The 20,654-nt window shown below is 42.2% G+C and overlaps 1 protein-coding gene across 2 annotated transcripts in view; it reads right to left on the bottom strand.

Annotated features, from left to right (window-relative positions):
* The window catches only part of LOC127004836 (ras-related protein Rab-43-like), a 56,465-nt gene that overhangs the window by 11,814 nt on the left and 23,997 nt on the right, over positions 1–20,654 (bottom strand). For both annotated transcript variants that reach the window (XM_050873016.1, XM_050873018.1), the window contains exon 5: positions 3,323–3,480. In XM_050873016.1, coding sequence (XP_050728973.1) covers positions 3,323–3,480 — 158 coding nt within the window. The remainder of the gene's footprint in view (positions 1–3,322; positions 3,481–20,654) is intronic.

Below are 20,654 nucleotides of genomic sequence, written 5' to 3'. Positions count from 1 at the left end.
TTCAGAGTGTTTCATAATGTCTAATTTCACTTCCATAGTGATTATGTTTGTCAAGGTTCGTCCTGAAATATGAGTAAAATAGGCATCATAATGTCTCTCCCTCCTTTCTTTTGCCTTCACCAGCAACGGGCAGTGGCTGTCAGTCATGGCAAGCCAGAGAAATTTTAGGGTTGCCATCCATTCCTTAGAATATGTATTCGTTTTGTATTGGAGAATGGGATGTTCCATTCCTCATTTTTTTTTTAGATCAAGGTGGCAGCCCTAACTGAGATTCTATTTCCACTGTTTTTTGCTTTGAGCACTCTTGTCTTGCAGCAAACAAAGGGAACCCACGCTCACATCTTTGACTTGTACAAAGAGACACGCCAGTCCTCGTCGAAAGACAGGCTTGGTCGGCTAGGCCGACGTAAACCAATAGTCAGTCTATCGCCATCCTCCCCTCCCCTTCATGAGCCGTCACCCGGTCCCTACTCAAAGGGACATACGAGCTTCACCCTGATGGCCTCCATATAACCTGCGTCCCCACCCAGTGGGTGGCGACACACACACACACACACACACAAAAAAAAAAAAAAAAAGTAACAAACAGGATGCTCATATACCAAGTCACTGCTCATAAACCAAGGCATTTTTTGAGGGATTTTTTTGCTCGTGAATCAAAACACTTGTGAACTACGGCACTCATAAACCGAGGTTTGACTGTACATGTATACCGTATTTCCCACCATATAAGACACACCTATAATTTGGCAAGACATACTTAGAAAAAAAAACTCCACAATTTCATTGAACTTAAGAATATGTAGTATTACATATGGCCACTTTACTTGCAATTATGACTATAATACCATATGTTGCTCTGTGCCCTTCTCTGTGTTCAAATTGTTCCACTGTTGGTTGAAGAATTACAGTGTTCTTACCCCTAGGACCTGTGACTTTGAAATGGTAAAAAAAAAGGGTTGGTTGGTAGATTCACTCACTGCGCAGTATACAGGCGGTACCTTTCGCCAAGCTACTAAGGGAACTAATCACACAGGGATGCTACCTTCGATGGGCAAACTTGGCCTGCCATGACTGACAGCTGCTGCCCGCTGCTGGTGAAGGCAGGAGGAAGGGGGGAGAGATGTTACGACCGGTATTTTACACGTATTTCAGGACGACCCTTCACAAACATAATTTTATGAACTGGTTTGGCGGTTCACCGAAAAATGCGCTCACTAGTTTTAAAATACTGAATTTTATCTGCTTAACTATTCAGACAGCCAAATACGAAACAAATGACATTCCATATTTTAAGGAAAGGGTGGCAAGTTTGCAACCCTAAGGTGTCATGTGGCGATATATGGCCTTCTTGAATGACCCCCCATCCATTCTTGAGATTGTTTTTCACCTCCTTCCCATAATCTGCCAGAGCGCTCTTTCTTGTCCATATGATCGGATGAACAAACACTATTTCTCATTTTGTCACTCATGAAGAACAACATGCGTTAATTTAGCCACAGTTGCAAGATCTACAGTTCATTAGGAGTATTTCAGTAGCTACTTAGCTTCATTGCATGTGACTGAGTTTCTTAAAACGTCCTTTTTCTCTATAAAATATTGACAAATGGCATCATTTCACTTTCTTGTTTCTAACAACGACGATGAGGTTTTCATACCAGGAACTTCTTACTTATCCTACAATGATGCTTTAAAATGGTCTGTGGTGCAGCAGTCACACAACAGTAACCTCGTGAACTCTATATCCACTCCCACCTGGTAAGGTTACCCATAGGAAGCTCAGGAAATAGTCATCACCATAGGCCTATGGAGGTGTGGCCAGCAAGACAGTGGCTGTACCTAGCCCCGCCGTGGCTTGCGCGGGACATCCAATTCTCGGCAAGAATTGGGATGAATTCTTGAAAATCTGACACGCCAGACCAAGAAATGCAAGAATTTCGAAAGATTTGGGGAAATTCTTGCTCGGTCTAGGGTAATTCTTGACTGCTAGATGAAGGCTCTAGTCTCAGTTTCAGTTCACATTTTAAACTCATAGAAATAGCATCCATGCTCTCGTATCATGTTTTCAGCGCTACAATGTGTTTCCAGCACTACAGTGTGCATTCTTTGCACTTTAACAATGTCCCCAAGAAAGATGGTTGAAAGGGATGGTGCTGCAAAAAAGAAAACAGGAACAGCGGCTTCTGTGCTCGCAACAGGAACGGGGGGGCGAGCCTCGGCGGCTTGTATACCCTTCTGGACGTGACTCACTCCCGTTCACCCTCCACCTCGGACGATACGTCGGGTTAGCTTCACATTGGTGGTCAAACATAGTTCTGGTGCCTCAAGAATAGGGAAACTGAGGCTGCTAAGCACCGGTGCAAAGCTAACACCTCGATCGTAGTTAGCGGTTGCTGGAGTCTCCGTAACAACCATAAGACATTGATTTGAGTTTCATATTATTTATCATTACTTTAATTCTGTATAAAATAAAATGTAAAATGATATATATATATATATATATATATATATATATATATATATATATATATATATATATATATATATATATATATATATATATATATATATATATATATATATATATATTTTTTTTTTGATATATGGGATGCATTAACCCTTTCAATACGTTGACGCTGACGTCAGCATCACAGTATGGAAAGGGTTAAGAGGAAATGGAAGAGGATTAATCCTCTTCTAAACCTCTTCATCCTCTTTTAAACTTCTTCCATTCCTCTTAAAAGAGGTTTAGAAGAAGATTAATCCTCTTCCATTTACTCTTAACCCTTTCCATACTGTGACGCCGACGTCTGCGTCACATATTGAAAGGGTTAATGGGATTTACATTAATTTCAATGGGGAAATTTGTTTTAGTTTACGAGTGTTTTGGTGTGGGAGCAAAATTCCGGAACGAATTAAACTCATAATCCGAGGTATGACTATATATATATATATATATATATATATATATATATATATATATATATATATATATATCTATATATATATATATATATATATATATATATATATATATATATATATATATATATATATATGAGAAGGCCTGAAATACATGCTTAGTTTAAGTCGAAAGCCATAACTACATTGTTATTCTCTTATTTTGATTAAATACATGCAAATAAGTTTTTTGTTATGAGCAGCCTTATTTAGGCACCAATCAGATGTTATTGAGGAGACACACACACTCACTCTCTCTCACTCTCTCTCTCTCTCTCTCTCTCTCTCTCTCTCTCTCTCTCATGATGGTTGCTTTATAATGCACACATCTCATTCACTTGTTATTTCTATCCTTTCTCACCTTGAGCTCAGTGGCAAGCTGTAGGAATGTGTCATCCACATTTGTGTTGTCCTTAGCTGATACTTCCATCACTGCTAGGATGCCTGGCACTGTTTGACACAGGGCTTCAGCCTCTTCAAATTCTACCTCACGCAATGTCTCCATGTCACATTTGTTGCCTGTAAAAAGGAAAGGTGTGATTTTTAATGGCATAGTAATTCTTTGAGGGTAGTGTAAGGCCAGTAGCAGCATAGTAATTCTTTGAGGGTAGTGTAAGGCCAGTAGCAGCATAGTAATTCTTTGAGGGTAGTGTAAGGCCAGTAGCAGCATAGTAATTCTTTGAGGGTAGTGTAAGGCCAGTAGCAGCATAGTAATTCTTTGAGGGTAGTGTAAGGCCAGTAGCAGCACAGTAATTCTTTGAGGGTAGTGTAAGGCCAGTAGCAGCACAGTAATTCTTTGAGGGTAGTGTAAGGCCAGTAGCAGCACAGTAATTCTTTGAGGGTAGTGTAAGGCCAGTAGCAGCATAGTAATTCTTTGAGGGTAGTGTAAGGCCAGTAGCAGCACAGTAATTCTTTGAGGGTAGTGTAAGGCCAGTAGCCCACATGGCCAACACAGTCCATATGGTCCTGAACTGCTTTTAAGATGGCAACAAGGATTACAGTTGTGAAAAATGGTGGTGGTGTCCATGCAAACCAGACTCATTAGAAATGGAAAACAGAAGTGGGGTTAATGTGAATGCTAATATGCATAAATCCGTACAAGGTAACACAAACATATTACAATACATGACAGAGTTAATTCAGTGGAGGGCAATGCAGAGGTTGTATATTCAGGGTTGAGGAGTACATAGTCATCATCTGTTGCAGTCTATGGACATGTAGTTGAAATGTGGCTTAAATCATATATTTAGGGGGTCTTCCCATATTACCAAAGGCATCAATTTACCTCCAAGTCACTACAGGGAACTCCCACTTTTTGACAGGGTTGCATTCCACAGAAAGTGGTCAAAGTCAAATTGTTGAATAAGAAACATGTTTTTTTCATAGGAATATATATAAATAGACTATATTAGGTTCCTTATCGCCCTGACCCAAGAAAACTTCAATAAAATTAAAATATTTTTATTTTTATTTTACACCTTACTAGTAGTAGTAGGGGTCTTGGGTTAGGCCATTGTATAGTCTATTCCACCTCAGGTGGCAATGAGTCAGGCAAGAAGCCCATCCCTATAGACATGTAGGAAGAGCCTAGCCATTCTGTTGCTGGTGATTGGTTACAACTAACCAGATGCAGAGCAGACATTCAACAGCAGTTCCTTATTTTACTAAAGTTTCTTCATATTTGTTGTCACCTGGGGTGGAATAGACTATGGTAACAGTCATGGTCAAATCAGTATGGCAGAGTATGAGTGGGGCAGAACATTCAACTCAACTAGCTATCAACAAACTAAGATCATGGGTTGCATGCTGTTTGAAAATGAATGTTTGATGTGAAGTTTGTAAGTTCACTTCTTAAAAATTGTGTGTTAGGTGGCTACATGGTGATGTAGTGCTTTGTTTACAAACACACAGGGTGGATGAATTTTGGCACGGTACCATGTCTATTGTCAACTGCTTGTCATGCAAGGGGTGCAAGTTATCTCATTTATCACATTTACTGACATACTTGTACAAGGGGTGCAGGTTTTATCTATCACATTTACCGACACTGTCCCACCTGTTTTTTAAATATTTTTATAAGTACAGTAGAACCTTGGGTCACAAATGCCTCTCATCACGAACAAATCGGTTCATGAACAAATTTTCTGAACAAAAAATGTCTAGGGTGACAAATGGTGTCTCGAGCTACAAACACGCTGGCCGGCATCATCATGGGGTGACAAGCTGGGAATATCGGCAGGAGAGCGTCAGTTGCTGTGTAGCTTTTGCTAAATGCACAATATGGTACGGGACTCCCCTTCCAAACAATAACATCTCTTCCCTTTCCCTTCCTCACCACTTCCACTTATTAAAGCTTGTGTCACACTAGGCCTTTTTCCTCCAACCGCATTGGCGGTAGGGGCAACAGGCAACTCCAACTTTTCCGGGTGTGCATCACACACAGCCAAGTAGGTTACCCATATCTACAACGTAAACAAAGCAGTCGCCCTGCATCGACATGGCTCCGTCTACTAATAAAGTAAGGGCTGTTGCAGATCGTGCTGCCATTACCCAAGTTATGGACTTGTTGCTGCAGTAAAATGGAAGGAAGAAGCGGTTGTGGGCACGATCATGGCTTCAAAGACGGGAGAACAGGAGCGTTTTCCCAAACCTCGTCAGAGAACTGTGCTGTGAAGATTAGAAGTCCTACAATTTTCATAGAATGGAGAAAATTTTTTTTTGGAACTGTGGTCCCACAGCACAGGGTATTCTCTTATCTTGTCAATTAAATAGTAAACAAACCAGTTCTGCCAGTCCACTTTACAAGTCTCTCCACTGCTCCTCACTCTTGAGCTACTGCCGTCGTCTGTTTGTTTACATACAGCGGTGTGGTTGCTCATACCCACAACCATTTTCCATCTATATGGATGGAACCGACAGTTGGGCGTACTCTAGCCCCAACGGTTGGAGGAAAACGGCCAGTGTGACACCACCTATTGCGCTGTCAACTCTCCTCCGTACAGGTACGGTAAAATTAAGTTTACTTTATCTGTTTAGTATTGAATTCCTCTTTTTTGTGTGTGTTAGATTTAATGATTTCCATTGGTTTTGTGTTACGATCTTGTGCACAAAGTACTGTTGTAAAAGTTTAAAAAAGCAATTATCTGGGGTTCAGGAATGGATTAATCCATTTTACATTGATTACGATGGGGAAAATTGCTTCAGTTTATGAACATTTCGGGTGATGAATGGCCTCCAGGAACGAACTAAGTTCATGAACCAAGGTTCCACTGTAAATGATGACATATGTTTTGAATTTGAAAAATGTTCCTGTACCCCTTTATGTCGGTCAATGTGATAAGTGAGATAACCTGCACCCCTTGTACAACAAGCAGTTGACAATAGACATGGTACGGTGGCAAAATTTATCCACCCATGTGTATGTAAACAAGGCGAACAGACCAAAACAAGGGGACGAGACTCGACACCACACCAGAGCTTGCCCAAAGTCAGGGGAGGGAGAAGGAAGACAACATTAGAGAACAGACGTTTTCCCCCTGCAGTGGCTGAGAAGGGGAAGGAAGCTAAAACTCTGTTGGAGTTAACACCATTAACACTGTCGGTGAGATGTCCATAAGGAGCAACCCAAGGCCAAAACAGGTGCCCAAGCTGTTCCCACTTTGCATATGTATTATTAGCCATGCTCATTGTACCAGTAGTCTGAGTGTTTATACCCTGACTCACAAGACTGATAATGACATGTTGCAGATGTTTGCTCTGCTACAAATACATAAGGATAAGGTATTTGTGTGACTTGAACTGCAATGTTCATGACAGGATGTGTGAACTTACAGGTTTGACCGTATCCAAATAAATTTGTGACGTGTGTTCGACGTAGTGGTATCAGTCACTTTGGCACTAGTACACTAATAAGTGCTGGTCATCATGCTTACAAAGACCAAGGTCTGATTTCACACTCTCCCTTAACCAATAACCTTATCAGTCTGGTGACAGGTATCATCAACACTTCAATTCAATTTCACAGTCATTTTCATGGTCTCTGAGATCCCCAGCCTGATGACAATTTTAACAAAATGAAGACCTCTGATTCAGTACTACTGGTATGCAGGAGCAATGGGAAATGTAAACATTGCATCAGCTGAGCAGATGATTGTGAAGGAAAAATGTGAAAAAATAAATGTGAAGAATAAATGTGAAGTCTGCTAAATAAATGTGATAAAAGAATATGAAGAATAAATCACAAGAGTAAAATTAGTGGGAAGTCTGTTGAATAACAATAAAGTCTGCTGAATAACATTGAAAAACAAATGTGATGAATAGATGTGGTGTCTCACTGAAACACAGCACTTGGATCTGCTTAATCATAGCAAAAACATTTCCTAGTTTCTGCACCTGGAAAAATTATTATCTAAAGAAAGTAATTTTGGGGGGATTTTTCATTATACAGTAACCAATGAGCAGCCATGTTCCTCTTACCCTAGGCTAATGAGGGTTCAGGAGAGACAGCATGTGAGAGGTTGACAGCATTTGATTTGAAATTATGAGGTACAAAACCATACCATTCCTTGCTATAAACTAGATCATCTAATTTACAACATCCATCCAGATGCTGTCCAGCCACACACTGTATAACTAAGATTTTTGTTTGATTTATGGATGTATTCTGATATCCAGAATACAGAGGTCCAATTTATGAGGGTTTACTGTATACTGCATGGATTACTGGTTTTAAATACTATTTTTTTCATTACCACACAAAATTACAAACAAGATCAACCACAAACCAACACTAAAACAAAAACAATGGTTGCCTTAAGTGTTTCCTCATCATCACAGGACACTGCCAGGGAGAGCAAGGCCTGCCAGATCGTCACAGTCCTTCAACAACATCTTATCTGATCTGTATTCTGTACATTTCCTAGGTCTAGGTTATGCCTACTAGTAATGCAACATTCAGTGTCCCAAGATACATGCTAAATTTTTTAGTCTTATTTTGAGGAAAAAAGTGCGTCTTTGACGCCGACAAATATGGTACTGTACACTACTACTAAATAAAGGACTTTTTATGGTAATGAACTACACTTGACTCGATTTCTGGATATTGGATTTCCCGGACCAAATCTGGGGTCCATGCATTGTCGAAAATATGCCTGGTCAAATTTGAGAATTGAAATAACATCAGGGCCAAAAATCTGGAGCCCGTCTACATCTGGCAGCTGTAAGGCTGGGAGGCATCTCTGTCTCTCTCTCTCCCTTACACACACACACACAAATGGAAACTGGAATGCAGATTCACCCAGCCGCACCTGCTTCTCTGGCTTCAGAGGGGGACTGGCCATACCTACTTCCCAACCCAACCAAGCATTTGACAAAGTTCCTCACCACCAACTGTTGCTTAAATTACAGGCTCACGGAGTAGAGGGTAAAAAGCTTTGAACTGGGTCAAGGCGTGGCTTGGCAATAGGAAGCAAAGAGTACAAATCAATGGTAAAAGATCTGACTGGGGCTGTGTTATGGGTGGGGTCCCACAAGGTTCGGTATTAGGTCCACTGTTGTTTATTATTTATATCAATGACTTAAATACAGGAATTAGTAGTGATGTTAGTAAATTTGCTGATGATACCAAGATCGGTAGAGTAATTGAGTCAGATCAGGACGCTAGCATTCTCCAGGATGAACTAAACAGATTGTATGACTGGGCAGATTAATGACAGATGGAGTTCAATGTAGGGAAGTGAGTATTCTGAGTGTAGATAGGAACAATCCCTCACATAACTATTGCTTAAATGACACTCCCATGCAGGTCTGGGTGCGAGAGGGATTTAGGAGTCTTAGTGAGGTCTGATCTCCATCCAAGGGGACAATGCATTCAAGCTAGAAATCGAGCAAACAGGGTACTGGGTTTCATTTCAAGGAGCATAAGCAATAGAAGTGCCGAAGTCTTCCTCAAGCTATATTTAGCATTAGTTAGCCCTCATCTTGATTATGCGGTTCAGTTCTGGTCACCTTACTATAGAATGGATATCAAAATGTTAGAATCGGTGCAGAGGAGGATGGCTAAGATGATTCAAGGGTTAAGAAACTTGCCATACGAAGAAAGACTCAACAGTTATACTTGCATTCTCTAGAAAGGTGAAGGGTATGAGGAGACATGATCGAGGTTTATAAATGGATGAAGGGCTTTAATAAGGGAGATATTCGTAAGGTTCTGTTGGTAAGAGAACCGGGTAAGACACATAGTAATGGGTTTAAACTAGATAAATTTCAATTCAACAGGGACACAGGCAAAAATTGGTCTACTAACAGAGTGGTAGATGAGTGGAACAGGCTGAGCAGTCATGTGGTGAGTGCCAATACAACTGTCACATTAAAAAATAGATTACAGTACCCTCTCGAGTTTCGCGCTTGCTTCGTTCTGAAGGTATAGCGCTAAACTCGAGGATCGCGAAACTCAAGGTATTGAAAACACTGAAAAAGCGCTTATCTGTTCCGACCGTGGAGATTTTTTTGTTTTTGTTTTTTGTTTACATGTGGGCTATGGCGCCGGTAGACTATCCATCTGGGCCTGATGGTCGGCCCCGAGCCCGTCATGGCGTAGGCAACTGTTTATAGTGGCGCCATTATAATTGGCTCATACTACCCCACGGAGCTCACTTTTTTTTCCTCCTTTACTCCTTTGTTATCTCAAAATACATACCTTGGAAAAAGGAAGAAAACAGGAAGAGAGATCGGGTCGTTTTAAAGCCACAGATGAAGCCTTACGATTGGCTGAGCTCTGAAAACACCCTTGTGATTCATTGGGAGTTCGATGATGTCATCGCCGGCGCTCACCCAATCAGCAGCCTCGCTGCCTTAAGGTAGTGTCACACTGGCTATTTTCCTCTAACCGTTGTGGCTATTGGCAACGCCCGTGCGCCCATTCGGTAGCGAGTTGTCGGTTGTCCGTAACCTGATGTCATACTGGGCTCTTTTCTTCCCACCGCGTTGGTGGAAGCTTGGGCAACCGGCAAATCCAACTTTTCCGGGTGTGCGTCACACACGGCCAAGGTCGGTTGGCCGTTGCCCGTATCCACATCCACAACGTTAACAAAACACTTGCCCTGTATCGACATGGCGTCGTCTGCTAAAGTAAGGGCTCTCGCAGCTTGTGCTGCCATTACCCAAGTTATGGACTTGTTGCTGCAGTTAAATGGAAGGAAGAAGCTGTTGTGGGTGTGGCATGTCTGTGGTTCTTCCATGCCAGTTCTTATTGTCACCACTGCGCGTGAGCGGCCAACCCACCCACCTAGACTCCAACCACATAAACACGTGGATCAAGTAACAACACACACACACACACACACCAGACTCATCATGAACCATGGCAGATGTTTCTCACAAACAATAATGGTTTTGCCATTTCCTAGTGTGTTAGAACTTATTTGGTGAGTGGTCCATACAAACCAAACATACCCAATGGCAAGAAGAGAGCAGTGTTAAAGACGACCGCTCTCTTCTTGCCAAGAGCTAGGTTTGGTTCATGTGAGCCACTCACCAAATACGTTCTAACACACTCAAGAAATTGTGAAGTCGTTTCTGTTTGTCAGAAACATTTGCAATGGTTCCTTATGAATCTGGTGTGTGTGTGTGTGTGTGTGTGTTATTATTCGATCCATGTGTTTATGTGGTTGAGTCAAGATGGGTGGGTTAGTCACGCACACACAGTGGTGACAGTGAGAACTGGCATGGAGGAAACACAGGCATGCCACACCCACAACTGTATTTTAACTACAGCAACAAGTCCATAACTTGGGTAATGGCAGGACAAGCCGCGACAGCCCTTACTTTAGCAAATGACGCCAAGTTGATAGGCTACAGGGCAAGTGCTTTGTTTACGTTGTGGATGTGGATACGGGCAACCGACCTTGGCCGTGTGTGACGCACACCCGGAAAAGTTGGAGTTGCCTGTTGCCCTAGCTGGCGCCAACACGGCGGGAAGAAAAAGCCCTGTGTGACACCAGCTTACGGATAACCATGAAATCGCTCCCAGTTGGGCGTACGGGCCTTGCCCGAAGCCCCAACGGTTGAACGAAAACGGCCATTGTGACACCGCCTCAAGGCAGTGAAGCCGCTGATAGGGTGAGTGTTGGAGATGACGTCATCGGACTCCCAGCGAATCACAAGCGTGTTTTCAGTACTGTCAGCCAATCGTAAGGCAGCCGCCTTCAACTGCAGCTTCAAAATGACCCATTCTCTCTCTCTCTCTCTCAGAGAGAGTGGGCGCCTGTCACTAGTGGCGTCCCTCAGGGCTCGGTCCTTGGCCCAGTGCTCTTCATTATTTACATCAACGACGTGGATGTTGGACTCAATAACCGCATTAGTAAATTTGCAGACGACACAAAGATTGGTAACTCGGTTCTCACTGACGAAGACAGGCAAAGCCTCCAAGAGGATTTGCACAAAATTTCAGCTTGGTCGGATAGATGGGAGATGCCCTTTAACGTAGACAAGTGCCTGGTCCTTCAAGTTGGAACGAGGAATAAGAAGTTCGAATACGAAATGCGCGGCGTTAAACTCAAAAGCGTTCAATGCGTCAAAGACTTGGGGGTCAAAATCGCGTCAAACCTCAAATTCTCACAGCAATGCATCGATGCAGCAAATAAAGCGAACAGAATGTTGGGCTTCATTAAAAGAAACTTTGTATTCAAGAATAAAGATGTAATACTCCCGCTCTACAACAGTTTAGTCAGACCCCACTTGGAATATGCGGTACAGTTTTGGTCTCCCCACCATGCAAAGGATATTGCTAAATTAGAAGGTGTTCAGCGTCACGAAAATGATCCCTTCCTTGCAACAAATCCTACGAAGAAAGGCTTTCTACCCTTAACATGTTCTCTCTTGAGAAACGTCAGCCCGAGGAAAACTGATCGAATGTTTTAAAATACTTAATGGTTTCACGAATGTAGACAGATCAACATTGTTTATGATCGATGACACTTTGCGCACGAGGAACAATGGCGTAAAACTCAGATGTAGACAAGTAAATTCAGACTGCACCAAATTTTTCTTCACCAACGCTAGAAAGTAGAATGGAATAAGCTTCCACCATCAGTGGTCCAGTGTAACACGATTAACTCCTTCAAAAATAAGCTCGACCGTCACTTCCTTCAACTTAATATCAACTAGAGTAGAAATGCAACGTTTAGGAGTCTTCTGATTAATGTAAAATCACTTAGGTTTAAGGACAGACCACCAAGTCTGGACCATGGGGTCTGTGTGGTCTGATTTTCTATGTAAATCTATGTAAAATCTCTCTCTCTCTCTCTTGCCATAGCCACAATGTTTGGAGGAAAACGTCCAGTGTGATACTACCTTTAAAGGTAGCGTGCGTGACGCCGATGGTAAGTAGACGTGACCCGTACGTGTCAAAGCAGCGCGAAACTCGGGGTGATAATGCACGAAACTCAGGATGGTAAGAATTTAGGACTAACCACGAAACTTGTGGATTGCGAAACTCGGATAGCGCAAAACTCGAGAGGGTACTGTAGATAAATTCATGGACAGTGATATTAAGTGGGGTTAGATTCACAGGAGCTTCGGTTCAAAGGAGCTGCCTTGTTGCCTCTTGCAGACTCCTACGTTCTTATGTTCTTATGTTCTATCCCTGACCCCACCACAGGCTCTAAATCAGATATGCAAGCCATTCCCCTACTCCACCTCCTTCAAGGTATACAAAAGCTATGGAAGCAGTCAAACAGCCATGTCTGACAACTCCACTGTGGGGCAGGGCCAGGGCCCAGTCCAACCAGTGAGTCAGTGCATAGCTGCATCTCATCCAGAGATTTTCTCTCATCATTCCCACTTAACAGAAACTGATGTTCTCTTTCAGCTATGTTTACTGTCTTTTGCATTCAGGAACAGCACTTTAGTAGTATATTTTGTGAATAGTAAAGGGTCTACTGATCATATATATATATATATATATATATATATATATATATATATATATATATATATATATATATATATATATATATATATATATATATATATATATATATATATTACTTAGTGGAAGAAAAAGTGTGATAAAAGTCTATGGTAAACAACCAGAAACACACTGTGGTCCCTGGACTGCTGCAATTACTGGAATTTTGTGGTTCCTGTGCAGGTGCTTCCCCCGATTAGTCCGGGAAATTGAGGGTCGAGTGAAGTTGATTCCTTAATTAATCTGGTAAATTGAGGCTTGACTGTATTTTCAAATTTTTATGTTCAAAAGTTTCACTCCAACGACGTGGTGTGGTTCTCAACAGAGTACAGAAGAGCTCACGAGGCTAAGCAGGCAGCCTATCATCAGAGGTCCCATCTGTGCACTGAAGCATCATGGCCAGAACATATTCATGCCAGGTCATTTGCTAAGAAGACATATGCTGATGCAGAATGCAAGTACCTGTGTTCAGTTTGCAAAAAGCTGTCAACTGCTTCAGATTTAGCCGTGATTTTGTGCAGTTAGATAATGACACCCACAACGACGCAATCCTGATTGGCATCGCTTTTTGGTCCAAGGATTTCCGGTTGAAAGATCTTTATTCACATGGCAGAACCAACACTTTTGGTATGCTGCCTATGTTCCTTAAGGAAACTGCTGCTGTTTTGGATCCACAACTGAGTGCTGTTTTCAGGTGTCTCATCCATGCTGGGAGCTTCCCCGCATCCACTGATTTTCAAGAGGTCTCCATCCCCTGATGTTAAAAACTACCGACCGATCTCAATAACTCTGATCTTGTCAAAAGTTTTTGAGCACCTGGTGTTGGCCTGTCTTTCAAGCTTCTTGGAGGGTTCCAGCTTCTTGTCAGACAATCAGTTTGCCTACAATAAAAATCTCAGGACAACTGATGCCCTTCTGACCACCTCTCACAAACTCCAGTCTACTCTTGACTGTAGTCACGAGGTGTGGGTGGTGCAGGTAGATTTGTCAGCAGCCTTTGATCATGTCAGTCATGAAGGCCTGGTGTGGAAGTTGGAGAACATCAGCATTAGCGGTTCAGTGCTGTCCATTGTCCCACAATTCTTGAGGGGGCATACACACCGTGTTGTTGTCAATGGCTGCTTCAGTGATTGGCACTAGATGTACTCTGGTGTTCCCCAAGGTAGCGCCTTGGGTCCTGTGGTGTTCAACATTTACACGATGAATCTATTCCGCACAAAGCTTAACCCTTTGCATGGTGCATGGATGATGCGACCTTGATTGCAATTATCCAATCCCCTGGCATGCCCTTAGGCCGCGGCCACACAGAAAGCGAAAAAGCTAGCAAGAGCAAGAGCCGCAAGGTGAGTTTCTGTGGCCACACAAAAAGCGAGGCGAGGCAAAGGTTGTCATGGCAACGCGACCCCACGGAGCAGTATAGCCTAGCGACACTACCCACTCCTAGCACCTTGCTAGCACCCACCCCGTTGGCGCACACGAGGGATGAGGTGAAAAGTTTTTATAAACAGTTCCGAGCTTCACTTATTTGGCATTTTATGAAAAATCTGTATACACCATCGTGTTCAGGAGGCTTTTCTTTATAAGATGGAATTGTTTATTTTAATCTTTATTTCATAGCTGCTGCAAATGATAGCTATATGTAAAATGTGTTATAAACATTTCGCATAGATTCTTTAACTTCAACTCGTCACTATTTATTTAGTTTCTGTTTTATTGAGTTTTCACAAACTATTCAAGTTCTCCAATCACTGCTGTGTCTAACGGTTTAACCAAAATGTCTTATCTAATGTATGAGTTGAGTTACAGCAAATAATATAGAAGCATGTCTGTGATGTCACACCGTCTGAGTCCTGACCGAGCGATCTCACACGAGAAAAGTTAATCATCAACTCTCCTCTCTTTCTCGCCATTACCTGCTCGCTGCCAGTGTGGCCACCTCCATTGATTATTATGTATTAAAGTTTCTCGCTCTAGCTCGCTTTCTCGCTCCCTGTGTGGCCACGGCCTAAGGCTTGTGAGTCAATCAGCAATGATCAGAGACATACATCTAGGTGGTGTGAGAGGTGGAACATGGAAGTGAGTTCATCAAAGTCCAAGTATCTTTTAGTTTCTAGATCCTACACTGTCCTCCCATCTCATGGTGATATGCATTACTAGGATTCAGTGCTGAGCAGGAGTGATGAGCTCACTATCCTGGGAGTCTTCGTTTAAGGGGAGAGTCTGGTTTGGATCGGTGTTGCCATATCTCTGGTAAATACGCATGAATATCACTGATTTTTATGTTGTGAAGTATTGGCAACATGTACATCAATATTAGACATTCATCCCCATTCTAGTCCCCAACCTTGCCATGCAATTGCAATTGCAACTAAAACTTAAGTGTTATTCTGGCGTTATTATCGGCCCCACAACCTTCATTTTTCTATGGCTAAGACACATTATGATATGAAATGTTTGTACATCGTTAGATTTTTTATTTCAGTTTTTGTTTTTGTTTTATGATTTTTTTCAAAATCTGTTTTTTTTTTTGCTTTTTTTTTACCAAAAAATATTAATACAAAATTACAGCTCACATATATAAAAAAAAAAACAGTGACGTACATTGGATGAAGAAGTATTCCTCTGCGTTTTAGTTTTTGTTTCATTGAAATCAAGCTAAAACTGGCTCCAAAATAGATTTTAGAAGGGGGATAACTTATGTTTTGAGATACGGGCTGTTAAAGTTTATTGATCGATCTCGATCCCATTATAACACACAAGGAAGTTTTTCAGGTTTACTATGTGTTTTATTTTATTATCTACAATCTGATAATACAATCAGAAGTATTTCTAAACATATCAGGCTACTAGTCCCCCCCTGCCCTTCCTAAAGGCAAGGTATTATCTCGTCAAACAAGGGGTGTCAGAGTTGCCCACACTCCTCATTGTAGCTAGGTTTGATGGTAAAGGTTAGAAGCCACCAGATACATAGTGTGCTGATGTTTCCTCTTTCTTCTTTGTTTTTGGCTTTTGCTGGGCTTGGTGGAGCTTCTTTCTTTCTTCATCTTGTACTGTGAGGGATCTTCTTAGTGCCTACAAGTTGATATCTTCATTTCCTTTCTCAATATTTTGTAGAAGATCTTCTCTTATTGTGAGTAATGAGGCCTTTTCTTCTTCATTTCCTTTTCTTTGTTCTGCGTGAGATGTGCTGGGCTGTGATGTGGGATTGGCAGTGGTGGGTGTGGCAGGCTGCGGTGTGGCGGTGGTGGCGAGTGACGCGAGGATGTGGACTGGAGCATCTGAGGTGTCAGGTCCAACATGCTGTCTTTTTGTTCTTTGTGCTTCCAAACTTATATTCCAGGCGTCCTTCCTCTGCTTATTCTTCTTAGACACCCGTCCCATGGTTGAGAGCAGGTAAAAAGCAGGATGCAGTGGCTAGGCAGTGACAGGCGGGTCGCGAGAGATGCAGCGACAACCTCTCTCTTTGCTAGCTACACAAGCACTGAGTCTGGCTGTCACTGCCTGCTACCACAACACACACTCGCTTTCAGTGTTGCCATATCATGTTCACCAAATAAAGTTAAGATTTTTGCCTTTTTTTTCCATAGTTTTGGGGTAAAAGAAACTGACTCTACTGATGTAAACAAACACATGTGGTTGAGTACGGGACTTTTAAATGGCATTTAAATGGAAACTATTGCGCGTTTCGCCATAAATCTTTGTGAAATAATAGCTAACGTGTATACCTACCACATATTTTTTTTTCACAAAAAGTCATTTTTTTCGGTCTCCAACCCGGACGCTCACCTCAAATGTCACACCAGGGTGCTGGTTAGCTCGACTTTGCGAGAGTTCGGTATTCTCAGAAAGGCTTACAGCATTTTTCGTAATGTGTCCATCTCCACCAGCTGCTTCTGTTACTTTATTTTTCCCCTTCTTGAGTATTGTGCACTGGTGTGGTCCTCAGCTGCTGCTTGTTATTTGCACCTCCTTTTAAGAGTTGTGCATACTGCTAGTTTCCTCTGTAAAGAATCTGTCTTTGGCGACTTGAGTCATCATCACAATGTCAACAGTGTATGCATGCTCTTAACTCATTGAACCTCAGGCTATAAATGCTCATTGCAACACCCCAATCCCAGGCATTTTTACCATACTTTTTCTTTACAAATGGACATAAATGCCCAAAAAAACATGAAAACCAGTATAAAAACCCTTACTGTCAATGTAAAATTCATCAGGAAATGCACCAACAGCATATGAAGGTGCCCTGCTAGGCCTGGTGTTTCAAACTTGGTGCACCCGGGCTGTCAGCAGCAGGCCGCCAGCCGTTGCCATGTCATTGAGATGGCATGTCTGGTCGAAGATGCAACGAGATAACAAATGACAGCCTGACATATTTACGGGTTCACAGAAACACAATAACTGATGGCAATGACCTGTGAGGCATAGGGTGCATGTGCGCAGGTGCGGCATGGGTCTAGCAAGTTGCCCACTTTGCATATCGTTTCTATATACCTGCTACATGCCCACTCCAAAAGTCAGCCTCATAGACCACTCTATTACAGCGCCAAAACACTTGATAATAGGTGACACATCATGTGTGTCGCTGGTCCCTCGATTACTTTTTCATCAACGCAACACGTGCATCACTGAGGTCCAGTGGGTTAAACCGTTAAGATACAATCAAACCCCTTCCATCCACTACATTGCTCACTTCCAGGGATGTCTGTGCCAGCCAGGAATACGCGCCTTGCCCTGAATCTGCATTTATTATCCCTGCAGCTGATCCATTGCTGAACTAGCCAGTTCTAGTGTTGCTTCTTGCCCCACGTTCTTGCTCTTTGGAACTCGGTGAGTGAAGATGCCTGTATTGCCAGGGACATTCACTCTTTCAAATGTAAGGCAAACCAGATTCTTGAGTGGGCAGCTGTTTGTATGTCTTGTTGTTATATTCAAGTCATTTTTTCCGGTGATACATAATAAATATTTATATAATTGGGGAGGCGGTGGCTGAGTGGTTAGCATGATGGCGATGTGTCCAGGAGGATGTAAGTTGGAGGACACTGGTTTGCGTCCCGCCCAGTGTCACAAGCTGGGATTTTTCATTCACTGCCGAGTGGCCTAAGACTACCCACATGCTGTCCAGAAGACCGCCTATCAACCTGAACTCTAGATTCTCTCTCTAAAAGAGAGGGTCAAAGATGAGCTCCTGGGGGCAGCATTTGAGCCGAGCAAGATGGTGCCACTATAAACACCTGCCTGTGCTAGAATGGGCTGGGGCCGACTATCAGGACCCACCAAGATTTTTTATTTTTTTATTTGTTAGGCTTTTTTAACAGCATATATTATAAACTGTTGTGCATATTATGCCCATATTTAATTAGTCATTACTTTTTACTTAACTTATTATCTTTGCTTACTTGTGTATTTTAAGATATTTGTTGCCCTACCTCTCTGTCCCTCCAATTCTACAATATTCTACATTATTTCATCCTCTATTTACTTCTCACTGTTTTCACTTTCATTTTATCTTTCTCGGTGTCTCAGGTGTTTGGGGGCTGCTTAACAGGCAGCTTATAGTGCCTGAACTCCTCTCTCTCTACTTGAGTCATCTCTTATAATAATAATAATAATAATAATTATTATTATATAATGAATGGTCAAATGATAGGGATTTCCTGTACTTAGTATCCATGTTTCAGCCAAACAGTAAGAACGGGAGGACAAGTGACTTGAAGATCTGAATTCTAGATCTTTTGCACAGATATTGACAAGGCCATATATTCATGCTAAGCAAGTCCATAACACAGTGGGCCAAACTAATTCACAATAAAACTTCTTGACATGACACACTGTTGTTCTGCACTATGCTAACAAGGTACATATGTGAAATGGCAGGAGATTTAATCAAAGTCTTTAAATGGGTTAAGGGGATTAAAAAGGGCTATTTAGATAAAGTACTCACAGTAAAAGCAGATGCAAAAACACACAGAAAGAGGTATAAATTGGATAAATTTGGGCTCAGGAAGGAAATAGGCAAGAACTGGTTCACTAGGGTGGTTGATAAGTGTAACAAACTAAGCAGATATGTAGACAATGCAAACAAGTGAAAGTTTTAAATGGAGGTTGGATATATTTATGAATAGGAAGGGAAGTTGGTAAATAACCCACCCAGGAGCTTCCATGTATAGGCTATCTGGCCTCTTCTAGTCTGCTTATATCCTTGTGTATCCTAGTACAGTGGTTTCCAACCTATGGTCTGCAGACCAGTGCCGGTCTGTGGCTTATGATTTGCTGGTCCGCCAAATTGCTTTACTATAGTCTGGCTCGGCCAAATGTGCAGTTGGGGGGGTTCAGCGTAGGTGGATTCCCTTGGCAACTTACCTACCAGTCCTCACTTGTCACTCACAGTAGGAAATAATTGCGCGCCACCAGTTCAGCCTTTGTGCTGGGTGCGTGCAAACATGGCTGACTGCCCACGCCGCCCGCACCAGGGGAAGATATACTAGCCTACTACTTTCGCGCTTATCTATACCTTTTTTATCACGTATTGGGAGTTAGATTCAAAATAAAAATAGCGCAGGAGGGTGATACAGGGGCAAGAAGGCCGGGGCGGCCACCTGCACCTTGACAACCAAAACGCGGCAGAGCCCTGCCCCAAAGTTTCACATAATGTTAAATTTTGTTGCTAAAACAACTGATGCTCTATTCAGGAACATTGTAACACAACACTCATGTATTATACGCCTAAACCACTGCCTGATGTGTGATGCCGACGGACGCCCGTCGACGCCGCACCTCCCTCCCTGCCACCAGCTGGATGACACACGGAGCATAACCCCGTCTGTTGGGTACTAAATGGCTATTGTGAGTGATTTTATGTACTTTGGGTGTTATAACTTCGGGTTTCCAATAGATTTCAGAGAAAAAAAAAATATTTGAAAATTTGGCGGGTCTGGGTGTTACCGCACCATACAACTTTGGCGGGGCTCAAGGGGTTAATAATCATTTTACTTTATATAATGTGAAACATTACATTACATGGTATTGCCCCATTGAATTTTAAATTGCCAAAAAAAATAAAATATGTAATTGGACTATATAAATGTCAGCGTATGCTTGGATCTATGCCTATGGTACTGTTCCGCAGAATTTTTTTCACTTGCTCAACTGGTCCATAGCTTTGAAAAGGTTGGGAACCACTGTCCTAGTGTACTGCATCATAGGCAAAAACAAGGTCAGGGACCTTAGTTGTAGATGTACTTAGAATATTTCAACTATCCACAAAAATTAACCTTATCTCTAAAAAATCCCATAACTTAAAATTTTATCATGCTAAACGGTAATCCAACCTTACACTGTGTTTGAAATTACAACACTAGCCCTCACTCTGTGACTCTATGGCCAAGGTGCTTGGCTCACAACCGACAGGTGGCAATACTGATCACAACTCATGGGACTTTCTTAGTGAGACATGTAGTGCTCTTTAGTAACCCTAGCAAAGCTATATGGTCTAGCCACCTAGCTTGGGGAATTTTTTTTTACCCCAGCCCCCAATCATACTTTCCTTTTTAGTTTGCTCAAGACATCAGAATTCTTAGGATATTCCTCTTAGCTAATCCCAAGAGAGGGCCAGCTAGGGTAAAAAAAATCCCCCAAGCTAGGTGGCTATACCATATTGCTCTGCTGGGGAGGCAGCGGACAAATGGTCAGCATGTGGACATGGTGATCCTGAAAATTCAGGTTC

The sequence above is a fragment of the Eriocheir sinensis genome, chromosome 3 (genome assembly GCF_024679095.1).
Source record: "Eriocheir sinensis breed Jianghai 21 chromosome 3, ASM2467909v1, whole genome shotgun sequence".
NCBI lineage: Eukaryota > Metazoa > Arthropoda > Malacostraca > Decapoda > Varunidae > Eriocheir > Eriocheir sinensis.
Note: the sequence above shows the minus strand (reverse complement) of the source record. Positions and strands in the feature narration are given on the sequence as shown.